Here is an 18,805-nt window from a genome sequence, read left to right as displayed (position 1 = left end):
GTACATAAACTGGGGTACATGATTAATGTTCACTTGCAAGCACCAATTTTTGGATGCACTTAGCTATAAAATTCTATCACAGTGGACATTGATGATGAGCAGCAGGTGGTCTGATGGGGGATTCCGTTGATGTGAGATGCTCGTATGCCATCTAGCAGGATGCCGAGACAATTGGGGAGTCAAAGCGAAATAGTGCTTCCATGCCACCTGGCGAGATGCCGAGAGAGACTTTTCTGGATTTTGCCCATCACTCGTATAGTGAAAATTTGCTCACATAGTAAGACTCTCGTTTACTCTCGTGATGATGCTCATAAAAAACTCATGAGGTAAAGTGCTCATATCATTAGATTCCACGCGAGTGTGCTGTAAATTCATGAAGTGAAGTTCCTCTGTAGCTTGGCGCAAAAAAGTATTGGGCCTGCTGCCGTAAATGAAACATAATCCTGTTTTCAGGCTCCGTCTTGGGTTTTAGAGAGTCATAATTAGATGTCCAATCCATTTTTCCCACTTCAAATGGATTTGCTGCCTGTCGCTGTCAATGTTAGCACGCCGTGCAAGTCTGTTGGTCAAATATTACAAACAGGTAGACTGAAATGCTTGCCAGCATTAACATAACATTCAATTGGAGCTTCTAAAAAGGTTGGTCTTTATAAGCCTGATCAAGTCAGCAGGAAGGAGAACCAAATTCTTCAACTATCATGACACAGACTAACATGGACAGCAGGAAGGAGAACCAAATTCTTCAACTATCAGGACCCAGACTAACATGGCATTCAAAGATCTTTGGACACCGCTAGAAGTCAGAAAAAATGTCCAATAAAAGCTAAAACAGTGGATGTTTTCATTAGCTGAAAAGAGGTCAGGTGAGGTGCGTAACATGTAAAGACTAGTATTTGTCTACTTCAAGGTTTGACCGTTAGGGTACTAGTATACCATTACACTAGAGCAGGTAGGGGCATACTGTTCCACAAAGTAGCAGTTGATGCACGTTTTTGTTCAAACCCATCATGAGGACACCTTTTCACCAATTTGGTGTCTTACATTTGCAACCAGTTGATTGCAGTCAGGTTCTTGTATCTGCTGAAACCTCACTGGTTAAACTGTCTGTGCTGACTCAGTTGGAACAAAGACCAGGACCCAAGGTGGCCCTCAAGGACTAGTTTTCCCAACCCTGCACTAGAGGGAGGCGTACGTGCTTTTTTTGTAGGTACAGTAATTGGTATCCTTCAGCAACAAAAACTAGAGGTGCACGATAATTATCGGACCAATAACTATCGGTCCGATAATAGGAATTATGACATCATCCCAATAAATACGATAACATTATTAATAGCCCCGATAATATATAATATTTTTGGCACAGTGTCGGTGGATTGGGATGTGTGCGTCTGATTCCACTCCTGTTTTGTTACTGTTCTAGAGGCCGTATTTTTCCGAGTGATGAACATTACTATGGCAGTTGGCAAATGTTTGCATTTTACAGTGTTATGTTTACAAGTTATTGAGAGGCTTTTTGGTTATTGATAGGCTTGCTGTCCTATAATTGCCAGGTTAAGAAAGTTGTTTCATAGACCAAGAGCACAACAGTTTCCTCTCCTGTTGGACCAAATGTTTTATCTGCTGACAAAGCACAATACCTGTTGGGTGTATGTTTGTTTTAGTTCGGTACTCATTGTTCAGGGGAACACATCTTCAATGACACTGACTGAATGATTGTGATTGACTCAAATTATATTTATTTGAAAAAGTAAATATGGGAACTTTATTTGAAGTCAAAACTGTTCTTGTCTTTGTTTTTTTTCATTATATTATTCATGTCATCATGAAAAATCTGTTTAGGTCAAAGGCAAATCTATACTGAATCCACCACTAGTATTTTTGACCTTCAGGTGTTCAAAAACTCAGGTGAATAATACACATTTAAAAATTATATATTTATTGTCGGCTATCATATCGGTATCGGCCCTGAGGAGCAGGAAGTTATCGGTATCGGTTTCAAAAAATGGATATCGTACACCCTTAACAAAAACCCTGTGCTTCCTGAAATAAATTCAAACTAATGACGAGGGATTTTGTCAAATGAATATTGCATATAATTGTGTTGGACCACAAAAATAGAGCACCTGTTATTAGTAAATTCTCAATACTTTTTAAATAAGTGTTAATTTGTTCCAACTACGTAATTTCATTTAACATTTTTACCCCTTTCTTTTGCAGAAGAATACCAAAATGTGTTTGTCAGCTTAGCTTGTAAATCACAATTTTAAGCGATAGACTGACAGGAGATTAGGCATGTGCCGCTATGAGATTCTGACGGTAACCTTAAGCCAAAATATCACAGTTGCACGGTATCACGGTATTGCAGTTACAGCGCTAAAATGATGTTACTTTGAGATATCTGGGTTAAAAAAACAAAACAAAAAACTTTTCCATTGAACAGGATTTTTAATTTTCACAACATACTCGCAAATTGGAACAAATGTTAGGTTAAAATGAATTTAAAAAATATTCTAATTAAAATAAATGCAGTCCTTTAGATGAGCCTAAACCAACAGCCACAGCTCAACATTATTACCACCAGAACAAAATTAATTGAATTATTTTCTATAAAAAGCATGTGTGTATGACTCGTTTCATGTTTACATTATACACACACTGTTTCTCAACACAGACAGTTGCCAGAGAGAAAACAAAAACCATGATGTACCTCCGCTAGACACACTAAACACGCTGGAGTTAACTCTCGTAGCTGGTGGGAAACATTCATGACAGTGTTTACTAACCTTTAATTTTGTATAAATGAGAAATCATAATGGTGGTAGAGCCGGGCGGTTTACCAAAAATTTACCGCGACAAAATGATTCACAATGACCGACGTAATTTTGACCATCTCGGTAAATTCAATGTTTTAATGAAAAGACAAAATTAAGTCTTTTCAGCCCGGTTTGACTATGTGTTGTTCAGCTATGCTCATTCCTCTTTAAGTACAGCCAGTGTCCTTACATGTGACGTCACGTGACTATCAGGAAATCAAACAAACAAGCCCGTTGCTATCAACCGGTATACTAACGCTACAAGTGAACGTGATGGAGACGGATGATAGTGAAACGGCTACCGGTAGCCAGGCTACAGGCATTTCGAGTATAGCGAGTATAGTTGACGCTCATAGGATCGTGTTGGTGCCAAGCAAGAACTCGAAGTCGGTTGTATTTTGGATTCGAGAAGGACTACCAATAATTGAGCCCTACACGAGTTTGACGGTCCATTTCATAGACAACAAGTGGGAGCTGCGCACCCCTTGTGCTGGATACAGCCTATTTCTCAGACGACCCTGAAACAAATGCTCTCTATGTGGGACGTTAAGTCGCCACCACCGACAGCGACGCTAACCTTGTCGAAGCAGCTGAACTTAAACTTAATGAGTGGATTGGGCACGAACTGCATCTCGAAATCAGTATATCGTGTTATTTTATATTTCTGTTCAGCAAAAAGTATAATCCAACAGTGTAGCGTATAATATAACCGTTTAATGGCCACAGCAATTTTTCTGTATGTGCTTGCTTTATTCTGTGTCATTTCTGCCATCATAAAATCCTAAATGTTTAATTGGCTTTAGAGCAGTGTGGTATAGCTTAATGTGTATGTGAGGTGGGAAGGTTCGGGGTGTGTGCATGTGTGCGTGCGTGTATTTCAGTAAATGCTCTAGGGGGGAAAAAAACTTGAAACCTTGAAGTAAACACTTGTGTTAAGAAATCATGTCACAGCAGCTATTAACAATAAGTTGTTTGGTAGTCGGTCCTCTATTTTAAGTGCACTATTCAAGCCCCTCTTGCTGTAAATTATTTGTGTTACAATGAAATTTTTGCATAGTGGCCCTAGCAATATTTACGATGTTGTTCATTGTTCAGGTCATCCAAGCCGTTATAAATGTTACTACCTGAATGCTTATTGTTTACTAGATATTTTTATATACTTAATGTTTACACTGCATGTACAGTTGTTACATATGTTAAATTGAAAGCTGGTAAATAAATCAACAAGAAACGGTGTATTTGCATTTCATGCATTGATTCAGATTTCCAAAATATATAACAGTACGCTTGGGCAAACTTACCGTCACTTATCATTATCGAGGTAAATCCGCTCAATTTTCCGTGATAAGTACTTAAGGCCATATCGCCCAGCTCTAATTTGTGGTATTGCACCCTCGGCAGCCACCCTCCGCAAACATGTTTTACATGTCGGTTGGCCGTCTGACTCTAAGCCGCGGCCGTCTGTAACTTTTCCGTGGCCGAAGTATTCCCATACCAGCAATTTCGTTTTCTTCGATGGGGGGGAGGGAGTTCAGGAGTTTCACCTCCTCGAGCCATCGTGTTGCACACCTAACTCACTGACCCTGAGCAACAACCGGTGGGGGAGGGTTGAGCCTTGCAGCGGCAAGCGATGAATTTCTCCCAGCATTTGTGGGACATAAGAAAAAGCAAATACCGTGGGGACGGCATGACAGAAAATTTTTTCGGTTTTGAAACCTTGACGTTTTCATACCACGGTATACCTCGAAACCAGTAATCGGCACATGTCTACAGGAGGTCGAACTATCTGGTCATCAATTTCTCCTTGCTCTACGCACTCTCCTCTGACTCTCCCCCCCATGTTGGCAGCCTGCAATTGTGTTGTCTAAATTGTAGTTGTGAAGTTAAGGATTCTGTCTGTTGTAAATCATGGCTAGCTTTGTGCGTTCCCGTTGCTCACTCCCCCGGGGTCTGTATGGAACTGGGCCGAGGGGGCGATTTGGGCTGGTTTTCTCTTGTAAATGCTAAACAGAGCTGAAGGAATTCAGTCACACAGTGTTACTTTTGGCTTTTACAGTAACTCACATTTCGGGGCTCCGGTGTCATTCAGGACATCCCTGTTACAGCACTAGTGGCTATTTATCCATTTCCTCTATGAATGAGTACAACGTTAAGAATTACAAACACTTCCTTAGGATGTATAAATCATCATGCTTTTTATTAGGCGCACTTTGACTGAGGAGTCTTCAGCAAAGACTCACTCAGGCTGGCACCTCTCCATCCTCAGCAACTGTAAACAATTAGCCATTAGCCAGTTCAACTGGCTGCTAATGTTGATGAAAGACAACTGACCTATCTGCCATATGAGTCATACAGGGGTTGGACAAAATAATGGAAACACCTTGAAAAATCAACAGAAACTAATTTAAATATGGTGTAGGTCTGCCTTTTGCGGCAATTACAGCCTCAATTCTCCAAGGTATTGATTCATACAACTTGTGAATTGTTTGCAAAGGAATTTTAAGCCAATCTTCAGCAAGAATACCCTCTAACTCTTTTAGAGACGATGGCGGTGGAAATGTACATCTTAATTGAATCTCTAAAACTGACCATAAATGCTCAATATTGTTGAGGTCTGGGGATTGCGCCAGCCATACGAGATGCTCAACTTTATTAGAATGTTCCTCATGGCATTCTTGTTCAACAATTATGATTCCAAAATGTTAGGCGTTTCCATTATTTTGTCCAAACCCTGTATTTAGCGGTTCAAATACGAACCAGCCGAAACACCAGAGGTGGGTAGTAACGCGTTACATGTAGTCCGTTACTAGAGGCATGCGAAATTTCCAATTTTTAGATTATTCGCGATTTGGCCGTGGAAGATTCGAGAACGATTCACAAACATCCAAATTCCTATTGTTGAATTATACCAGGCAAAGTGGAACTAAAACACAGTCAGCGCGGTCTTCACAGGACGCAATGAGGAACTGACCGAGAGTAAATATCATGTTCAACTCATGCCGTTAGATAAAAAAAGAATAATACCTGACTGCGGCCGACAGTCGCTACAAACAACGACCAGTTGCTAGTTGCTACAAACATACGGCCACAATAATGCTGTGGTAGATATCACACATATGGAGAATTAGATGCGAAATGACAGACGACGGCGGCCTTAGAAAATAGATAGAGAACTAGATGCAAAATGACAGACTTGCCTGCGTTAGTAAACAGCCGCCATCTTAAAGCAGTAGAATTCTCTGGAAGGCTCGGTTGTAGCAAACCTAATTCACTTTTTATCTAAAATACTCCTAAATCTTTAAACGATGAAACAGTTTTAAAACTTTCACATGTCGAAAGTAGACAGAAGGGAAATTATAGAATAACGGGAACAATTTTAACTTTAACAGTTGATTCACAACATTAAATTAATTGAATGTAGCTTAAAGCTGCTAATACAGAATGGGGACTTGAGTATTTCATTTACTGATTTTAACTGTTAACCTGATACTGAAATAGTAGTTTGGTTTAGCCTGAGAGGATTTTTGAACAATTTTGGAACTAATGTACGAAACAATAAAAGCAGCTAATAGCTTGGGGGGGGCATCAATAATCGAGTTATAATCAAATTGTAGCCTCTGAATCGTAATCTAATCGTTAGTTGCCCTAAGATTCCCACCTCTATCCGTTATATTTACTTAAGTAACTTTTGAAGAAAAATGTACCTCTAAGAGTAGTTTTACAAACTTTTTACTTGAGTAGATTTGTGAAGAAAAAACATTACTCTTACTCTTCTACTTTGGGCTACGCAAGAGTTGTTACATTTTTCCTCTTTATTCTACATATTCAGATTTTTTTTTTTTTGTGCCAGCGATGGTAAGAGTAGAGATGTGCCTGGTGTATTGCCGTGGTAGCTCTACCGATTTCACCAATGAGACGTCGCAACAATAATCACATGACTCCATTATGCCAATCAGACGCACACCTGCCGCTCTATCTTCACGCCAGCCTATTCAATCATGTGGTGTCTTAAAAGCACCGTAAAAAATGAAGTATTTGATGTAGAGCGCTGCCCTCAACGAAAGCGTGAATTTTAACCTCTCTCCCAGTTATTATTTGGCACCGATTGACCAGGGAAAACCGGAGATAAGTTCCTTTTAATTTCAAAATAGTAATTATTAAGGAACACTTCACTATTCAAACGCGGAACCATTTTCTCCACCAGAGAGCAGTCATGCTCTGGACGAATAATGCTTCATTTATTTATTTATTTTTTTCTCTCGCCGGAATTCAATGATTTTTTTTTTCTTCTTTTGTATGTGTGTGTTTCTTTGCCTTAATGTGGTTATGTGATGGGTTATTGTACAGTATCATTATACCAATAGTTCATATAGATAACTTTGTGTTCTGAAAAAAAATACCATTGGGTAAAAAAAAAAAAAAGTCCAAAAATATAAGCAGTTACTCACAACGCTACTCGTTACTTGACTATTCTTTTCACCAAATACTTTTTTACTTCAATCAAATCAATCAGATTTATTTCCGTAGCCCTTTACAAAAACCCGAAAGGTCCTCAAAGTGTTTTACAACAAAGACAAACATGGTTCATGAAAAATAAAAGGCAGAAAAGTATTATACAATGACATTAAGAAAACAAACGAAAACAAAAACAGCTTATCTCGATAAAAGTCAAAACAGCAAATAAAACCGATAATATCAGAAAAACAATAAAAACCCTTAAGAAATAAAACCAGGCTACCCTAGTCCGGGGAAAAGGTGAGTCTAAAAAAGTGTGTCTTTAACCAAGATTTAAAAAGTCCTAGATTCGTAATGGTGCTTGACTGCTTGTACTTGAGTACATTTTTTTGGACAACTACTTTTACTTGAGTAATATTATTTTGAAGTAACGCTACTCTTACTCGAGTAAAATCTTTGGCTACTCTACCCACCTCTGCGAAGCACAGTACACACAAATAGGTCCATGTGTTGCAACCCGATTCAACGGCAACGAATGGCCAGGCCGCCGGAGGAAGGATGCCAGGCGGTGGACGACCGAGCAGAACGACCAGGACCACCAGTGCAACGGACGATGTCGTTGAGTCCATTCTGCTCGCCGAGCAGACCCCGCAGAGACTCAAAAAAATCCATCTATATGAGACAGACAGCGATGAGGGAAAAGTTAACCAGGCTGACGCGGCCACAACAGCGTCATCTCAGTTAGTTTATGTGTAAATAAATTGTTACTTTGCTATAAAAGCTCTATTTGTCTGGTTGTTTATGTTATTTTGTAGAAGGAAAACATTATTCAGATGTTTGGGATGTAACTAAAGCAAAAAATAGCTGTGTTAAAGTCAGTTATGTTTGAAATGTATGCTTTCACAAAAAGCTCAATTTCTCTGTTTTTTCATCAGAATTGGAAAATTGCTCAAACTAAGCTATTTTCTAATGCTGGTTTCTAAAGGATGGAAAAAGATATGAACTTACTTTTTTTTTCCTGGTGAAAGAAGAACAGAATTTTCTGTGGACCTTGCAAAATCAGTCAAAATCCAGTAAAACGGCCGGGATTGAAGGGCCTTGGGTGAAAATGACTGGGAGGGAATGAGTTAACGGCAGCGTCGAACTGAATTTTAGCATATTACACACTGATAGATTGGGCATGTTAGGATTTGGTGACAATATACCAATTTTTGTTTATGATACTATATCAACATTGTTAAACAAAAAGTTTGGCGCCAATAATGTCAGCGCTAATAAAACTGTCTTTAAAACCTTGAGGAGCAACACACTTATTGACGCAATCAGTCCTTTACTTGAACGCATTCTCTGCCATTGATGTCAATAGATTTCAGTCGAAAGCTGAGAGGGGCTGGCAATGATCATTGACAATACTGTAAAGAAAAAAGAGAATGATTGGACAAAGTCAGGACAAATCCAGAGTAAAAAGGATGATTCAGTACCGCTCCGGCCACAATATGTTATACTGTGTAATTAGTTGTGCAGTTTAAAGTATGGTGTTTAATTTCAGCCTAATTGAAAGATTGTTCCAACGACCAGCTCCGAGCTTCCAAGGAAGCCGCTGAAATAATGGAACATTGAATCATAATTTCCCCACTGGCGTTTGGCAGCTATTCTTTTGCTCCCTTTTTGCCGCTCTTTCCTGATTCCATGTCTGTTTCATCTTCAGAACCTAGAGAATGGGCTGCGTCCAATGCAAGGATAAAGACGCAGCCAAACTCACCGACGAGCGCGATGCCGGCCTCACGCACCACCCCGGCTACCGCTATGGCGCCGAGCCCACGCCGCAGCATTACCCTCCAAGCTTCGGGGTTACCACCATCCCCAATTACAACAACTTCCACAGCGGAGGCGGCGGCGCTACACAAGGGGTCACCGTCTTTGGAGGCGTTCACACATCCTCACAATCGGGCACGCTGCGCTCACGAGGAGGAACAGGTGAGATTTTAGTCATGAGAAATGACAGCCGGCGGGGTTTTGAAAGCTCTTTTAATTGAGCTTCATCTTAAATTACCATATGTGCACTGTGTTATTGTCACAATTAAAAATTGCTTGTGAAAATGTGTTTCCCGGCGCTGCCATAATAGAATGAAAGCTGCTGTAATAACTAGAGGGAAGTTAGTGATATAGCTTAGAAAACATTTCCAACCATAATGTATAATGGTCATCATAAATATCCAATTTTTATTTTGGCCACAAATAAGATGCGAGTATGAATTAGAAGAAACAAACAAATGCCTTTCCTTAAATAGTTGCCTCCTTTTTACACAAGACGAATTTTGACCTAATCAGGTTTGCAGTTCACATCTAATGACAGTGTGAGGAATACATCACTGAGCACAACTTTATAGACTAAAAATGTTCTCAAGGCACTCTTAGTCGTGTGCTTTTGCATAAACCCAAACCATAAACTATACACCAAGTGTAGGATTCAAACCCAAATCAGAGTGTCGTCTGCTTAGACCAAAACGGTGGCCTGGGTTTTCCTATTTATACTTGCTTCCACCACTTCCTAAAGGCCAGAAAAAGTTTCTTTGGAAGAGCAGAGTCAAGCAAAACATGTTTACTTTACAAAATTGAAATAAAATGCCTTCTGTCAGCAAGTTCTACTTAAAGTAGCACATTGTTTAACCTTTGGAGGCCGCCTTGGAGAATCTCTGCCCTACTTTGGGGGATTGCGAATGATTTCAAACGAGGCCCGTCACGACCGAAATATTTTGTTTTGTTGTGAGCCGCCGCTCTTAATAGATTCATCGAGCCAGCACAAGATGGATGTCCACTAGATGCGGGTTAATGGGAAGCAGCATGACCCAAATGATTGTTGGAGCTCCGCAAAGCAGATCGGAGAACCAAAAGGCAGAGACACGGTACTGCGTGGGTTTTGTTAGGCACTTATGTACTTATATGCTGGTGCATAAATTAGCTCTGGCTTTGATGTCAAGGCATGGCCTTTTTCTGCTAAGTCAGACAGGTAGTGAAACAAGGAGAAAGGTGACGCTTGGCTTTGAAATGAAGATGCAAATTATAGAAAATATGAGCTTGGGGTGCCCATCTGTGAACTGGACAACAACACATCTCCACGGTCCTCCTCCGACCACCATTCGCCAGACTTGATAAGTTAAGGTGAATTATTATTGTGTTAACATCGCCAAAGAAATCAACAGCTTCGTCACGTTATCATTTATTTCAGAACTTATCCAACACAAAACGCCTACTGTCTGCCGCAGTTGACGGTGTTCCCAAGAAAACATTAAAAATGAAAATATTATCTCTACCGCACCGACCAATCTCACTGTGAGTGCGTTCAGCAAAAATAGTCCGCCACATTAGAACACGATTCGTTACATTATTTACAGGAATTATTATAATAATAATTATTATTATAGTATTCTGATTTTTATTCATAACCTATTTGTTTTGCTATGTATTTCTATGTACGGTGGAGCAAATAAGTATTTCGTCAACCACTAATTGTGCAAGTTCTCCCACTTGAAAATATTAGAGAGGCCTGTAATTGTCAACATGGGTAAACCTCAACCATGAGAGACAGAATGTGGGGAAAAACCCAGAAAATCACATTGTTTGATTTTTAAAGAATTTATTTGCAAATCATGGTGGAAAATAAGTATTTGGTCAATACCAAAAGTTCATGTCAATACTTTGTTATGTACCCTTTGTTGGCAATACCGGAGGCCAAACCTTTTCTGTAACTCACAAGCTTTCCACACACTGTTGCTGGTATTTTGGCCCATTCCTCCATGCAGATCTCCTCTAGAGCAGTGATGTTTTGGGGCTGTCATTGGGCAACACAGACTTTCAACTCCCTCCACAGATTTTCTATGGGGTTGAGATCTGGAGACTGGCTAGGCCACTCCACGACCTTGAAATGTTTATTACGAAGCCACTCCTTTGTTGCCCTGGCTGTGTGTTTGGGATCATTGTCATACTGAAAGACCCAGCCACGTCTCATCGTCAATGCCCTTGCTGATGGAAGGAGATTTTCACTCAAAATCTCTCGATTCCTGGCTCCATTCATTCTTTCCTTTACACAGATCAATTGTCCTGGTCACTTTGCAGAAAAACAGCCCCAAAGCATGATGTTTCCACCCCCATGCTTCACAGTGGGTATGGTATTCTTCGGATGCAATTCAGCATTCTTTCTCCTCCAAAGACAAGAACCTGTGTTTCTACCAAAAAGTTCTATTTTGGTTTCATCTGACTTAACACATTCTCCCAGTCCTCTTCTGGATCATCCAAATGCTCTCTAGCGAACCGCAGACGGGCCTGGACGTGTATTTTCTTCAGCAGGGGGACACGTCTGGCAGTGCAGGATTTGAGTCCCTGGCGGCGAATTGTGTTACTGATAGTAGCCTTTGTTACTGTGGTTCCAGCTCTCTGTAGGTTATTCACTAGGTCCCCACGTGTGGTTCTTGGATTTTTGCTCACCGTTCTTGTTATCATTTTGATGCCACGGGGTGAGATCTTGCATGGAGCCCCAGATCGAGGGAGATTATCAGTGGTCTTGTATATCTTCCATTTTCTAATAACTGCTCCCACAGTTGATTTCTTTACACCAAGCGTTTTACCTATTGCAGATTCAGTCTTCACAGCCTGGTGCAGGTCTACAATTTTGTCTCTGGTGTCCTTCGACAGCTCTTTGGTCTTGGCCATAGTGGAGTTTGGAGTGTGACTGACTGAGGTTGTGGACAGGTGTCTTTTATACCGATAATGAGTTAAAACAGGCGCCATTAATACAGGTAACGAGTGGAGCCTCGTTCGACCTCGTTCGAAGAAGTTAGACCTCTTTGACAGCCAGAAATCTTGCTGGTTTGTAGGTGACCAAATACTTATTTTCCACTCTAATTTGTAAATAAATTCTTCAAAAATCGAACAATGTGATTTTCTGTTTTTTTTTCTCCACACTCTGTCTCTCATGGTTGAGGTTTACCCATATTGACAATTACAGGCCTCTCTAATCTTTTCAAGTAGGAGAACTTGCACAATTGGTGGTTGGCTAAATACTTATTTGCCCCACTGTATTTGCTGTGTAATTGCCATTTGTAATAGTACCAGCAGTATTTATTAAGTGTAGGTTTTTGGGCTGTTGAACGAATTAATGGAATTATATTCCTATGGGAAAATCCTGCTCGACATATGACCATTTTGACTTACAAACAAGGTCCTGGAACGAATTAGCTTCGTATTTAGAGGTACCACTGTAATTTGTATCACAAAAGGTTTTCGATATGCTCCTGCCAAGGATCAGTCCCGGTATATTGTTTTGAAAAGGTGTCAGTGTTTAAAAATAAAAAGGAACCAGCAAACTGCTACAAAAATCTCCGGCCATAATAGTGTCTCTGTTAACTCTCTGGCTGCCATTGACGGCGATAGACGCCCAATCCATTTAGACCTGGAGGGGTGAATAAATTCGAAAATCATTCATTCAAAACGAGAGCATTCGCAGCCAGTCTTTCCGATTTTGGGGGTGTTTATAGGTCAATTTCTGTGCATTTTAGGGCATTTACAGCTTACTTCCTGTTGAGTTTGAGTCACTGCCTGTTCATTTGAGAAGATTTCCGCATCACTTCCTGTTTTGTAACGCAAGATAAACAGGAAGTGACCGATAAATGCCCCAGAATCAACAGGAAGTGACCCTGAAATGGCCCAAAATCAACAAGAAGTAACAGAAAGTTAACAGCAAATAGCCTGAAAGGCCCCCAAATAAACTCATTGGCTGGCTTTGAGTGCCATAGATGACCAATCCGTTTGAAGTGGTAGGGATGGTAGCGAATGAACTAACCTCCCAACTCAAACGGGTTAGATGTTCTTTGAGTGATTGACTCATTCCAATTCACAGCAGAAGCTTGTTTTTCTGTTTATTAGTTGTTTGGTACAATGTCTTTGGATGATTTCATGAACGGTGTATTGATAATTGATATTGTATCGCAATATCATGAGATCATTGTGAGGTACCAAGAGGTTCCCACCCCTAGTTATGGCACCAGGTACAACCCCACCCTCCACCCCACCCCTCAACAATCGAAATCCGCAAAGTAGATGTTATTCACCTTAAAATTTATTTATTTATTTTGGTGTGTTCGAGGTATTTTCTCAGATTTAGCATTTGCAAGAAATACATATACAGTCAGACATGTTTTCCCTTTTTTTCCCCAAAGTATAATAAAAAAAATGTATATTTTAATAAATGTATAATTATGATCGTTTTAAACATGTTACTGTCCCACCAAATTATTTTTAAACAAGAATAACGTATCAAAATGCTGTTCTTTATTTAACACTTCATTGAGTGAGTCCACTTAAATCCGATTTCGCTGATGAGAGCACTTACTCAAGGTTTTAACAAGCTAAATGAGTCTGCTCTTTTGAAGCGCAGCGCTCCAAAGCTTTTCTGGCTAGATCAAAGGTTGTACGCCTGTCACTCATCGTTAACTTTAACAAACAAACTGCAGCTCCCCTGGTGAGTAAGAAAAGCAGCAGGAGGGAGGGTGAGAGGTGGACATCTCTCAAAATAATCTATTTATTTTTTAATTGGGAAAAAAATTCCACGATGGACAGAGGGCGCGAAGTTTTAAGCGCGAAGTAGCAAGGGATCACTGTATGCCTATTCCCTTAGCACTTTTGAAGTAAATCTAAAAAAGTATCTGAAAAGAAAATTGGTCTGTTAGCGTCGATTTTAAGTGTTTTTTTTTTTTTTTTTTTTTTTTTTTTCTTTTTCCTTATTGTTTCTTCCCCTTCATTTGTATTTGTCCCTTTTCCTAAATCGCCAGAGACTGTTGATGAGAAGTAACCTTTGGCTATTTCTAGCATTTTTACATGCACATATTTCTTAATAAGAATTCTCCCTTTTGAATAAATAACGTAAAGTAGATTTAAAAGGAAACCATTCCATTCCATTTGATGTAAATCTGTTGTGGTTTAAGATTGATTTAAAAAAAAAAAAAAAAAAAAAAAAAACAAGGACTGTACTTAATTAATGCACTGTAGTGGATTGACAAAAAAAAGGTCATGTTGATCTGAAACAGAATATCTCATTTTTAGTGTTTGCTCGATGATACAAGGATCCCCCCCCCCCCCCCCATTACATTTAAATGAAACAAAAACACCTATTTAAATCACTTTCAATAAATATTACAGAACTCTTGATAATGTAAATGATTTGTGGGTCAGAATGAAGACATACGTCCAACGGACTATGTTTGCCAAATCCTGTGTTAGCCTCTTAATATCCATCTCCATTAACTTCAATCCCGTCCCATCCACATCTATCCTTTGTGATGCCCAGGAGCTTTGCATTAAGAACTCTCGCCTTTTGAGTGTGTGCAACCTCGACCCGCTCCCCCACAACCTCTGCTGTATCTGGAGTGCTGCAGACCTGTGGGGTGTTACCACGCCTGTTCATCACAACAAGCAGGTGGACGTTGCATCAGTTGATCTTCTTTTGCTACGAAGGGGTGGAAAACCCTATTTTAGACAGCATATTAAATTGCAGCCTTTATCTATACAGCACCCCTGCATATTTGCAGTTTGGTATTCATGTTTCTATTTGCAGAATAATAAATATTGAACAGACTTCTCAAATTAATCCCTACTCTACATGAATAAGTCAATACAGCGGCTGATGATGGTGGGGCACTGTCCCTATAAGGCAAATATTGCAAATGCATACGGCAGAAAACACAGACAAGACTGAAAAAGCAGTTTCTGCTCTTGCACTCTTCAAAATAAACTGCTGTATTTTAAGCCCAAAAACTGTTGTTTGATAGAACAATATGTCTATATGCTGCCATTGCAGATTCATGGCGCTTTGAGCCCCCAAATTATTTTTAATTTGTCCGTTTTACCCTGGAAACCCCCGTTTACAGACATCACAGAACCGCTTTTGTTTCAACCCAGCCATAAAACGAAGGTAATTAATTGTATTTATTATTCAAAAAGTCTGTCATTTTTAGCTTTGAATCATTCATTGATGTCGAATATTTCGTTTATTTAAAAAAAAAAAAAAAAAAAAACGACTTTGAAAAATTATTCACTCGCATATTTTAAACTTTTAAAGAAATTACGTCACAATGAAAAAAAAGTCACGGATATCTACCTCATAACTATCGCTTAATTGTATTTTTTTTGTTACTGTCGCATTTTCCCTCAATATTTTAGATGATAAATAATCGATCCGGACAAAAAAATTTGGGGGGAAAAAAAAAAAACGTTTAAAAGGGTAAATATTAGGGCTGTCAAAATTATCGCGTTAACGGGCGGTAATTAATTTTTTAAATTAATCACTTTAAAATATTTGACGCAATTAACGCACATGCCCCGCTCAAACAGATTAAAATGTACAGTACAGTGTAATGTCCGCTTGTTACTTGTTTTTTGGTGCTTGGCGCCCTCTGCTGGCGCGTGGGTCCAACTGATTTTATGGGTTAGTACCATGAGTGTGCATGGTGTAATTATTGACATCAACAATGGCGAGCTACGAGTTTATTTTTTTGATTGAAAATTTTACAGATTTTAATAAAACGAAAACATTAAGAGGAGTTTTAATATAAAATTTCTGTAACTTGTACTAACATTTATCTTTTAAGAACTACAAGTCTTTCTATCCATGGATCGCTTTAAGAGAATGTTAATAATTTTAATGCCATCTGGTTGATTTAATGTTATAATAGACAAATACAGTACTTACAGTATGTACCGTATGTTGAATGTATATGTCAGTCTTGTGTCTTATCTTTCCATTCCAACAATAATTTACAGAAAAATATGGCATATTTTATAGATGGTTTGAATTGCGATTAACTACAATTAACTTTTAAGCTGTAATTAACTCGATTAAAAATTTTATTCGTTTGACAGCCCTAGTAAATATATGAAAAAGAAAATCTCGACCACTCCTTGATGTCTGCGATTTCTGCATCGCGACCCTTGTTACATTCCCATGTTTCACCCATAAAATCCCCCCAAATCCACTTGTGGCCATTCACAGCTGTTTCTTCACACTCATTGATACTGGCTACATGGAGTTTTTGGATCGAAACAAGGTAAGTACGCGATAATATCTCGTTAAAGTCGTGGCGTCTTTAATTCTGCTCTCGCGTGCTCTCACCTCCAGATAGGGTTTTGCTGTTTATTTTATTTTATTTTTTGTTGTAAAATGCCCTCCTGTTCAAAATGTTTCTTCCTCCTGAAAATTGAGATTTTAAACTTTCCAATGATGTTTCACACATGCATATGTGACAAATTTGAAAGTTGGCCAAATTGGGGGTCTCAGAGCGGAATATTAAGTCACCTGAGTGTTTTCCGCCATACGTTTTTTTTTTTTTTTTTTCCCCATCAACTTATAGCAATTACAACCAGATGACATTCTCTCAGTAGTTCCATAAAGACCTACTTAATCAATTACAAAAAACAATACATACGTAGCGGTGGGATGAAAGGAAACATTAATAGTAAAGATCAGAAGTCACATTTGGTTTGTAAAGTCAACCAGAAACTGAGATGAAAAGAAAAATGGTGTGGGAGGCATGGACATTTCATAACAATGGCCACATATGTTTAACATATGAATTGACCCAATAACGAAAACCACAAGAAAAGCCTAACATGCTAAAGCCAGACTTAGCACGAACCCTATGAAGGTGGCAGCAGACTGAACTCAAACCACCCTCCTTTGCCCTCCAGCTCCTCAAGGAGGTCCAGATCCTGATGCACCAGATGGAGTAAGTTCATCTACAAATCAGTCCTTAATCATGTGGCTTGGTTCTGCTTTTACAGGGGTGACGCTGTTCGTGGCTCTGTACGACTACGAAGCCCGGACCGACGATGACCTCAGCTTCAGGAAAGGGGAGAGGTTCCAGATCCTCAACAGCACGTAAGCTTGAAAACATCTGCATGACAGCAATGGAGGGCGGAGTACCGATCGCATGATCAATCTGGAAAGGACCACTAGCAAATGTATTTTGAAAAATTTTGTGATCATCAAAAACTTACACATTGCATGGGTCCATCTAGAATTGGAGGACAATTTAGCCAGTAACATTTTTTAAACATGGAGCATTACAGACATTTATTGTATCTTAGAAATCATTTGAAAACTTAGCAGAAAAAAGACAAAAAAATGGCATCTGCAAGAAAAGCGGCTATAGGTTTAAAAGTGCTGTGACCTTTGACAGAGTGCCTACAGGAACAGAAACAATGACATGTATATATTCCAAATAGATAACGACCTTTGTAAACATTCCAAATTTTCTGAAACTATTTTTTTTTTAACTTGTTGAAGACACATGAATGCAGTTTAGGTGAATTCAGCATATTTTTGTTCTTGGTCATTTCACATGTTTCTCCTTGTTGCTAGGCAGTGTTCATAGGCGCAAGTGTAAGAATTGTCATTTGCTTGTCTTCCCACTCAGGGCTAAGAAAGAGCCTGCAGGAACAGAACATTTATTTTCAAATGAATGCCAAATGTGTAATAAATATGACACATTAGATATTATATAGAGGACTAAAAATTTGAGATAATGTCACACTGCAAATTTATAATGTCTCAATCAGATTGTTTTTCTGAAATCTAGTCAAATAATTTTCTCTGTCATGTTTTCAGTGTTAAAGACTAGTTAACAGATTAATGCATCAGTACTTTAACCCTTAAATACCTGCAACATGAAGCTATTATCAGAGAATCCCAAAATTTGAAAAATAAGGCCCTAATGAAACCTTTTTTTTCCCAATTTGTAAAAAGAAAAGTCAAAATGAATATGTGTAATAAGCACTCGAATACCTATAACCCTTGCTAAATCCATTTTTTTTTCTCATGGAACCTGCAGATGCATGTGTTGACTTGCATCCATCATTTTTTTTTCCAAAAAGAAATGTCAAAATTCTGAATTAGTCTCAAAATCATGAAATTTTAGGTGTATCAAATGTGATACATTTGGCAATAAAGGGTTAGGTAAATATTACTATTTGTTCTTATTAAGTCCATACATCTAAAAGTTGGTCATTTTTCACCTAAATCAAGACAAATTTGCTTTCAAATAGAGAACATTTCTGACAACCTTTTTTTAAAGATTAAATATACTAATTTATTGCTTGGAATAAGTCTGTTAACGCAACACTCGGTAATTTTTCAACATTTCTAAAATATTTTCATAACATTTGTGATAATATGTCGACTGACAACTTGTTGAACAACAACTCTTTCCTATTCTGACACTAATAAACTTTGAGGAGGGTGGCAGGAACCCTGCCAAACAAAAAAAACTATAAATGTGCTGACTGCTTTACGGCATACGTCACTTCCCCCCTTCCCCATTCATTATAAAGACGTAAGTCGATGCGAACGCTTTCGCGCCAATTCTGCAAAGATGGCAGAGCAACAAAAGAGACAAAAAGTTTTGTCTGAGGAGGGGGGGGAGCCCTGCTTTCACTCGTTGGCGTGACGCCAATCTCCCTGCCCCCTGTCAACCGAACTTTGGGTGGAG

At 39.0% G+C, this 18,805-nt stretch overlaps 1 protein-coding gene across 1 annotated transcript in view; it reads left to right on the top strand.

The window, feature by feature from the left end:
- The window catches only part of LOC130930969 (tyrosine-protein kinase fyna), a 58,252-nt gene that overhangs the window by 12,660 nt on the left and 26,787 nt on the right, over positions 1–18,805 (top strand). Inside the window, exons 2-3 of the mRNA XM_057859349.1 lie at positions 8,977–9,245; positions 17,100–17,196. Of these exons, the coding sequence (XP_057715332.1) occupies positions 8,987–9,245; positions 17,100–17,196 (356 nt within the window). The 5' untranslated portion in view covers positions 8,977–8,986. The remainder of the gene's footprint in view (positions 1–8,976; positions 9,246–17,099; positions 17,197–18,805) is intronic.

The sequence above is a fragment of the Corythoichthys intestinalis genome, chromosome 15 (genome assembly GCF_030265065.1).
Source record: "Corythoichthys intestinalis isolate RoL2023-P3 chromosome 15, ASM3026506v1, whole genome shotgun sequence".
Lineage (NCBI taxonomy): Eukaryota > Metazoa > Chordata > Actinopteri > Syngnathiformes > Syngnathidae > Corythoichthys > Corythoichthys intestinalis.
This window is presented reverse-complemented; position numbering and strand designations above follow the sequence as displayed.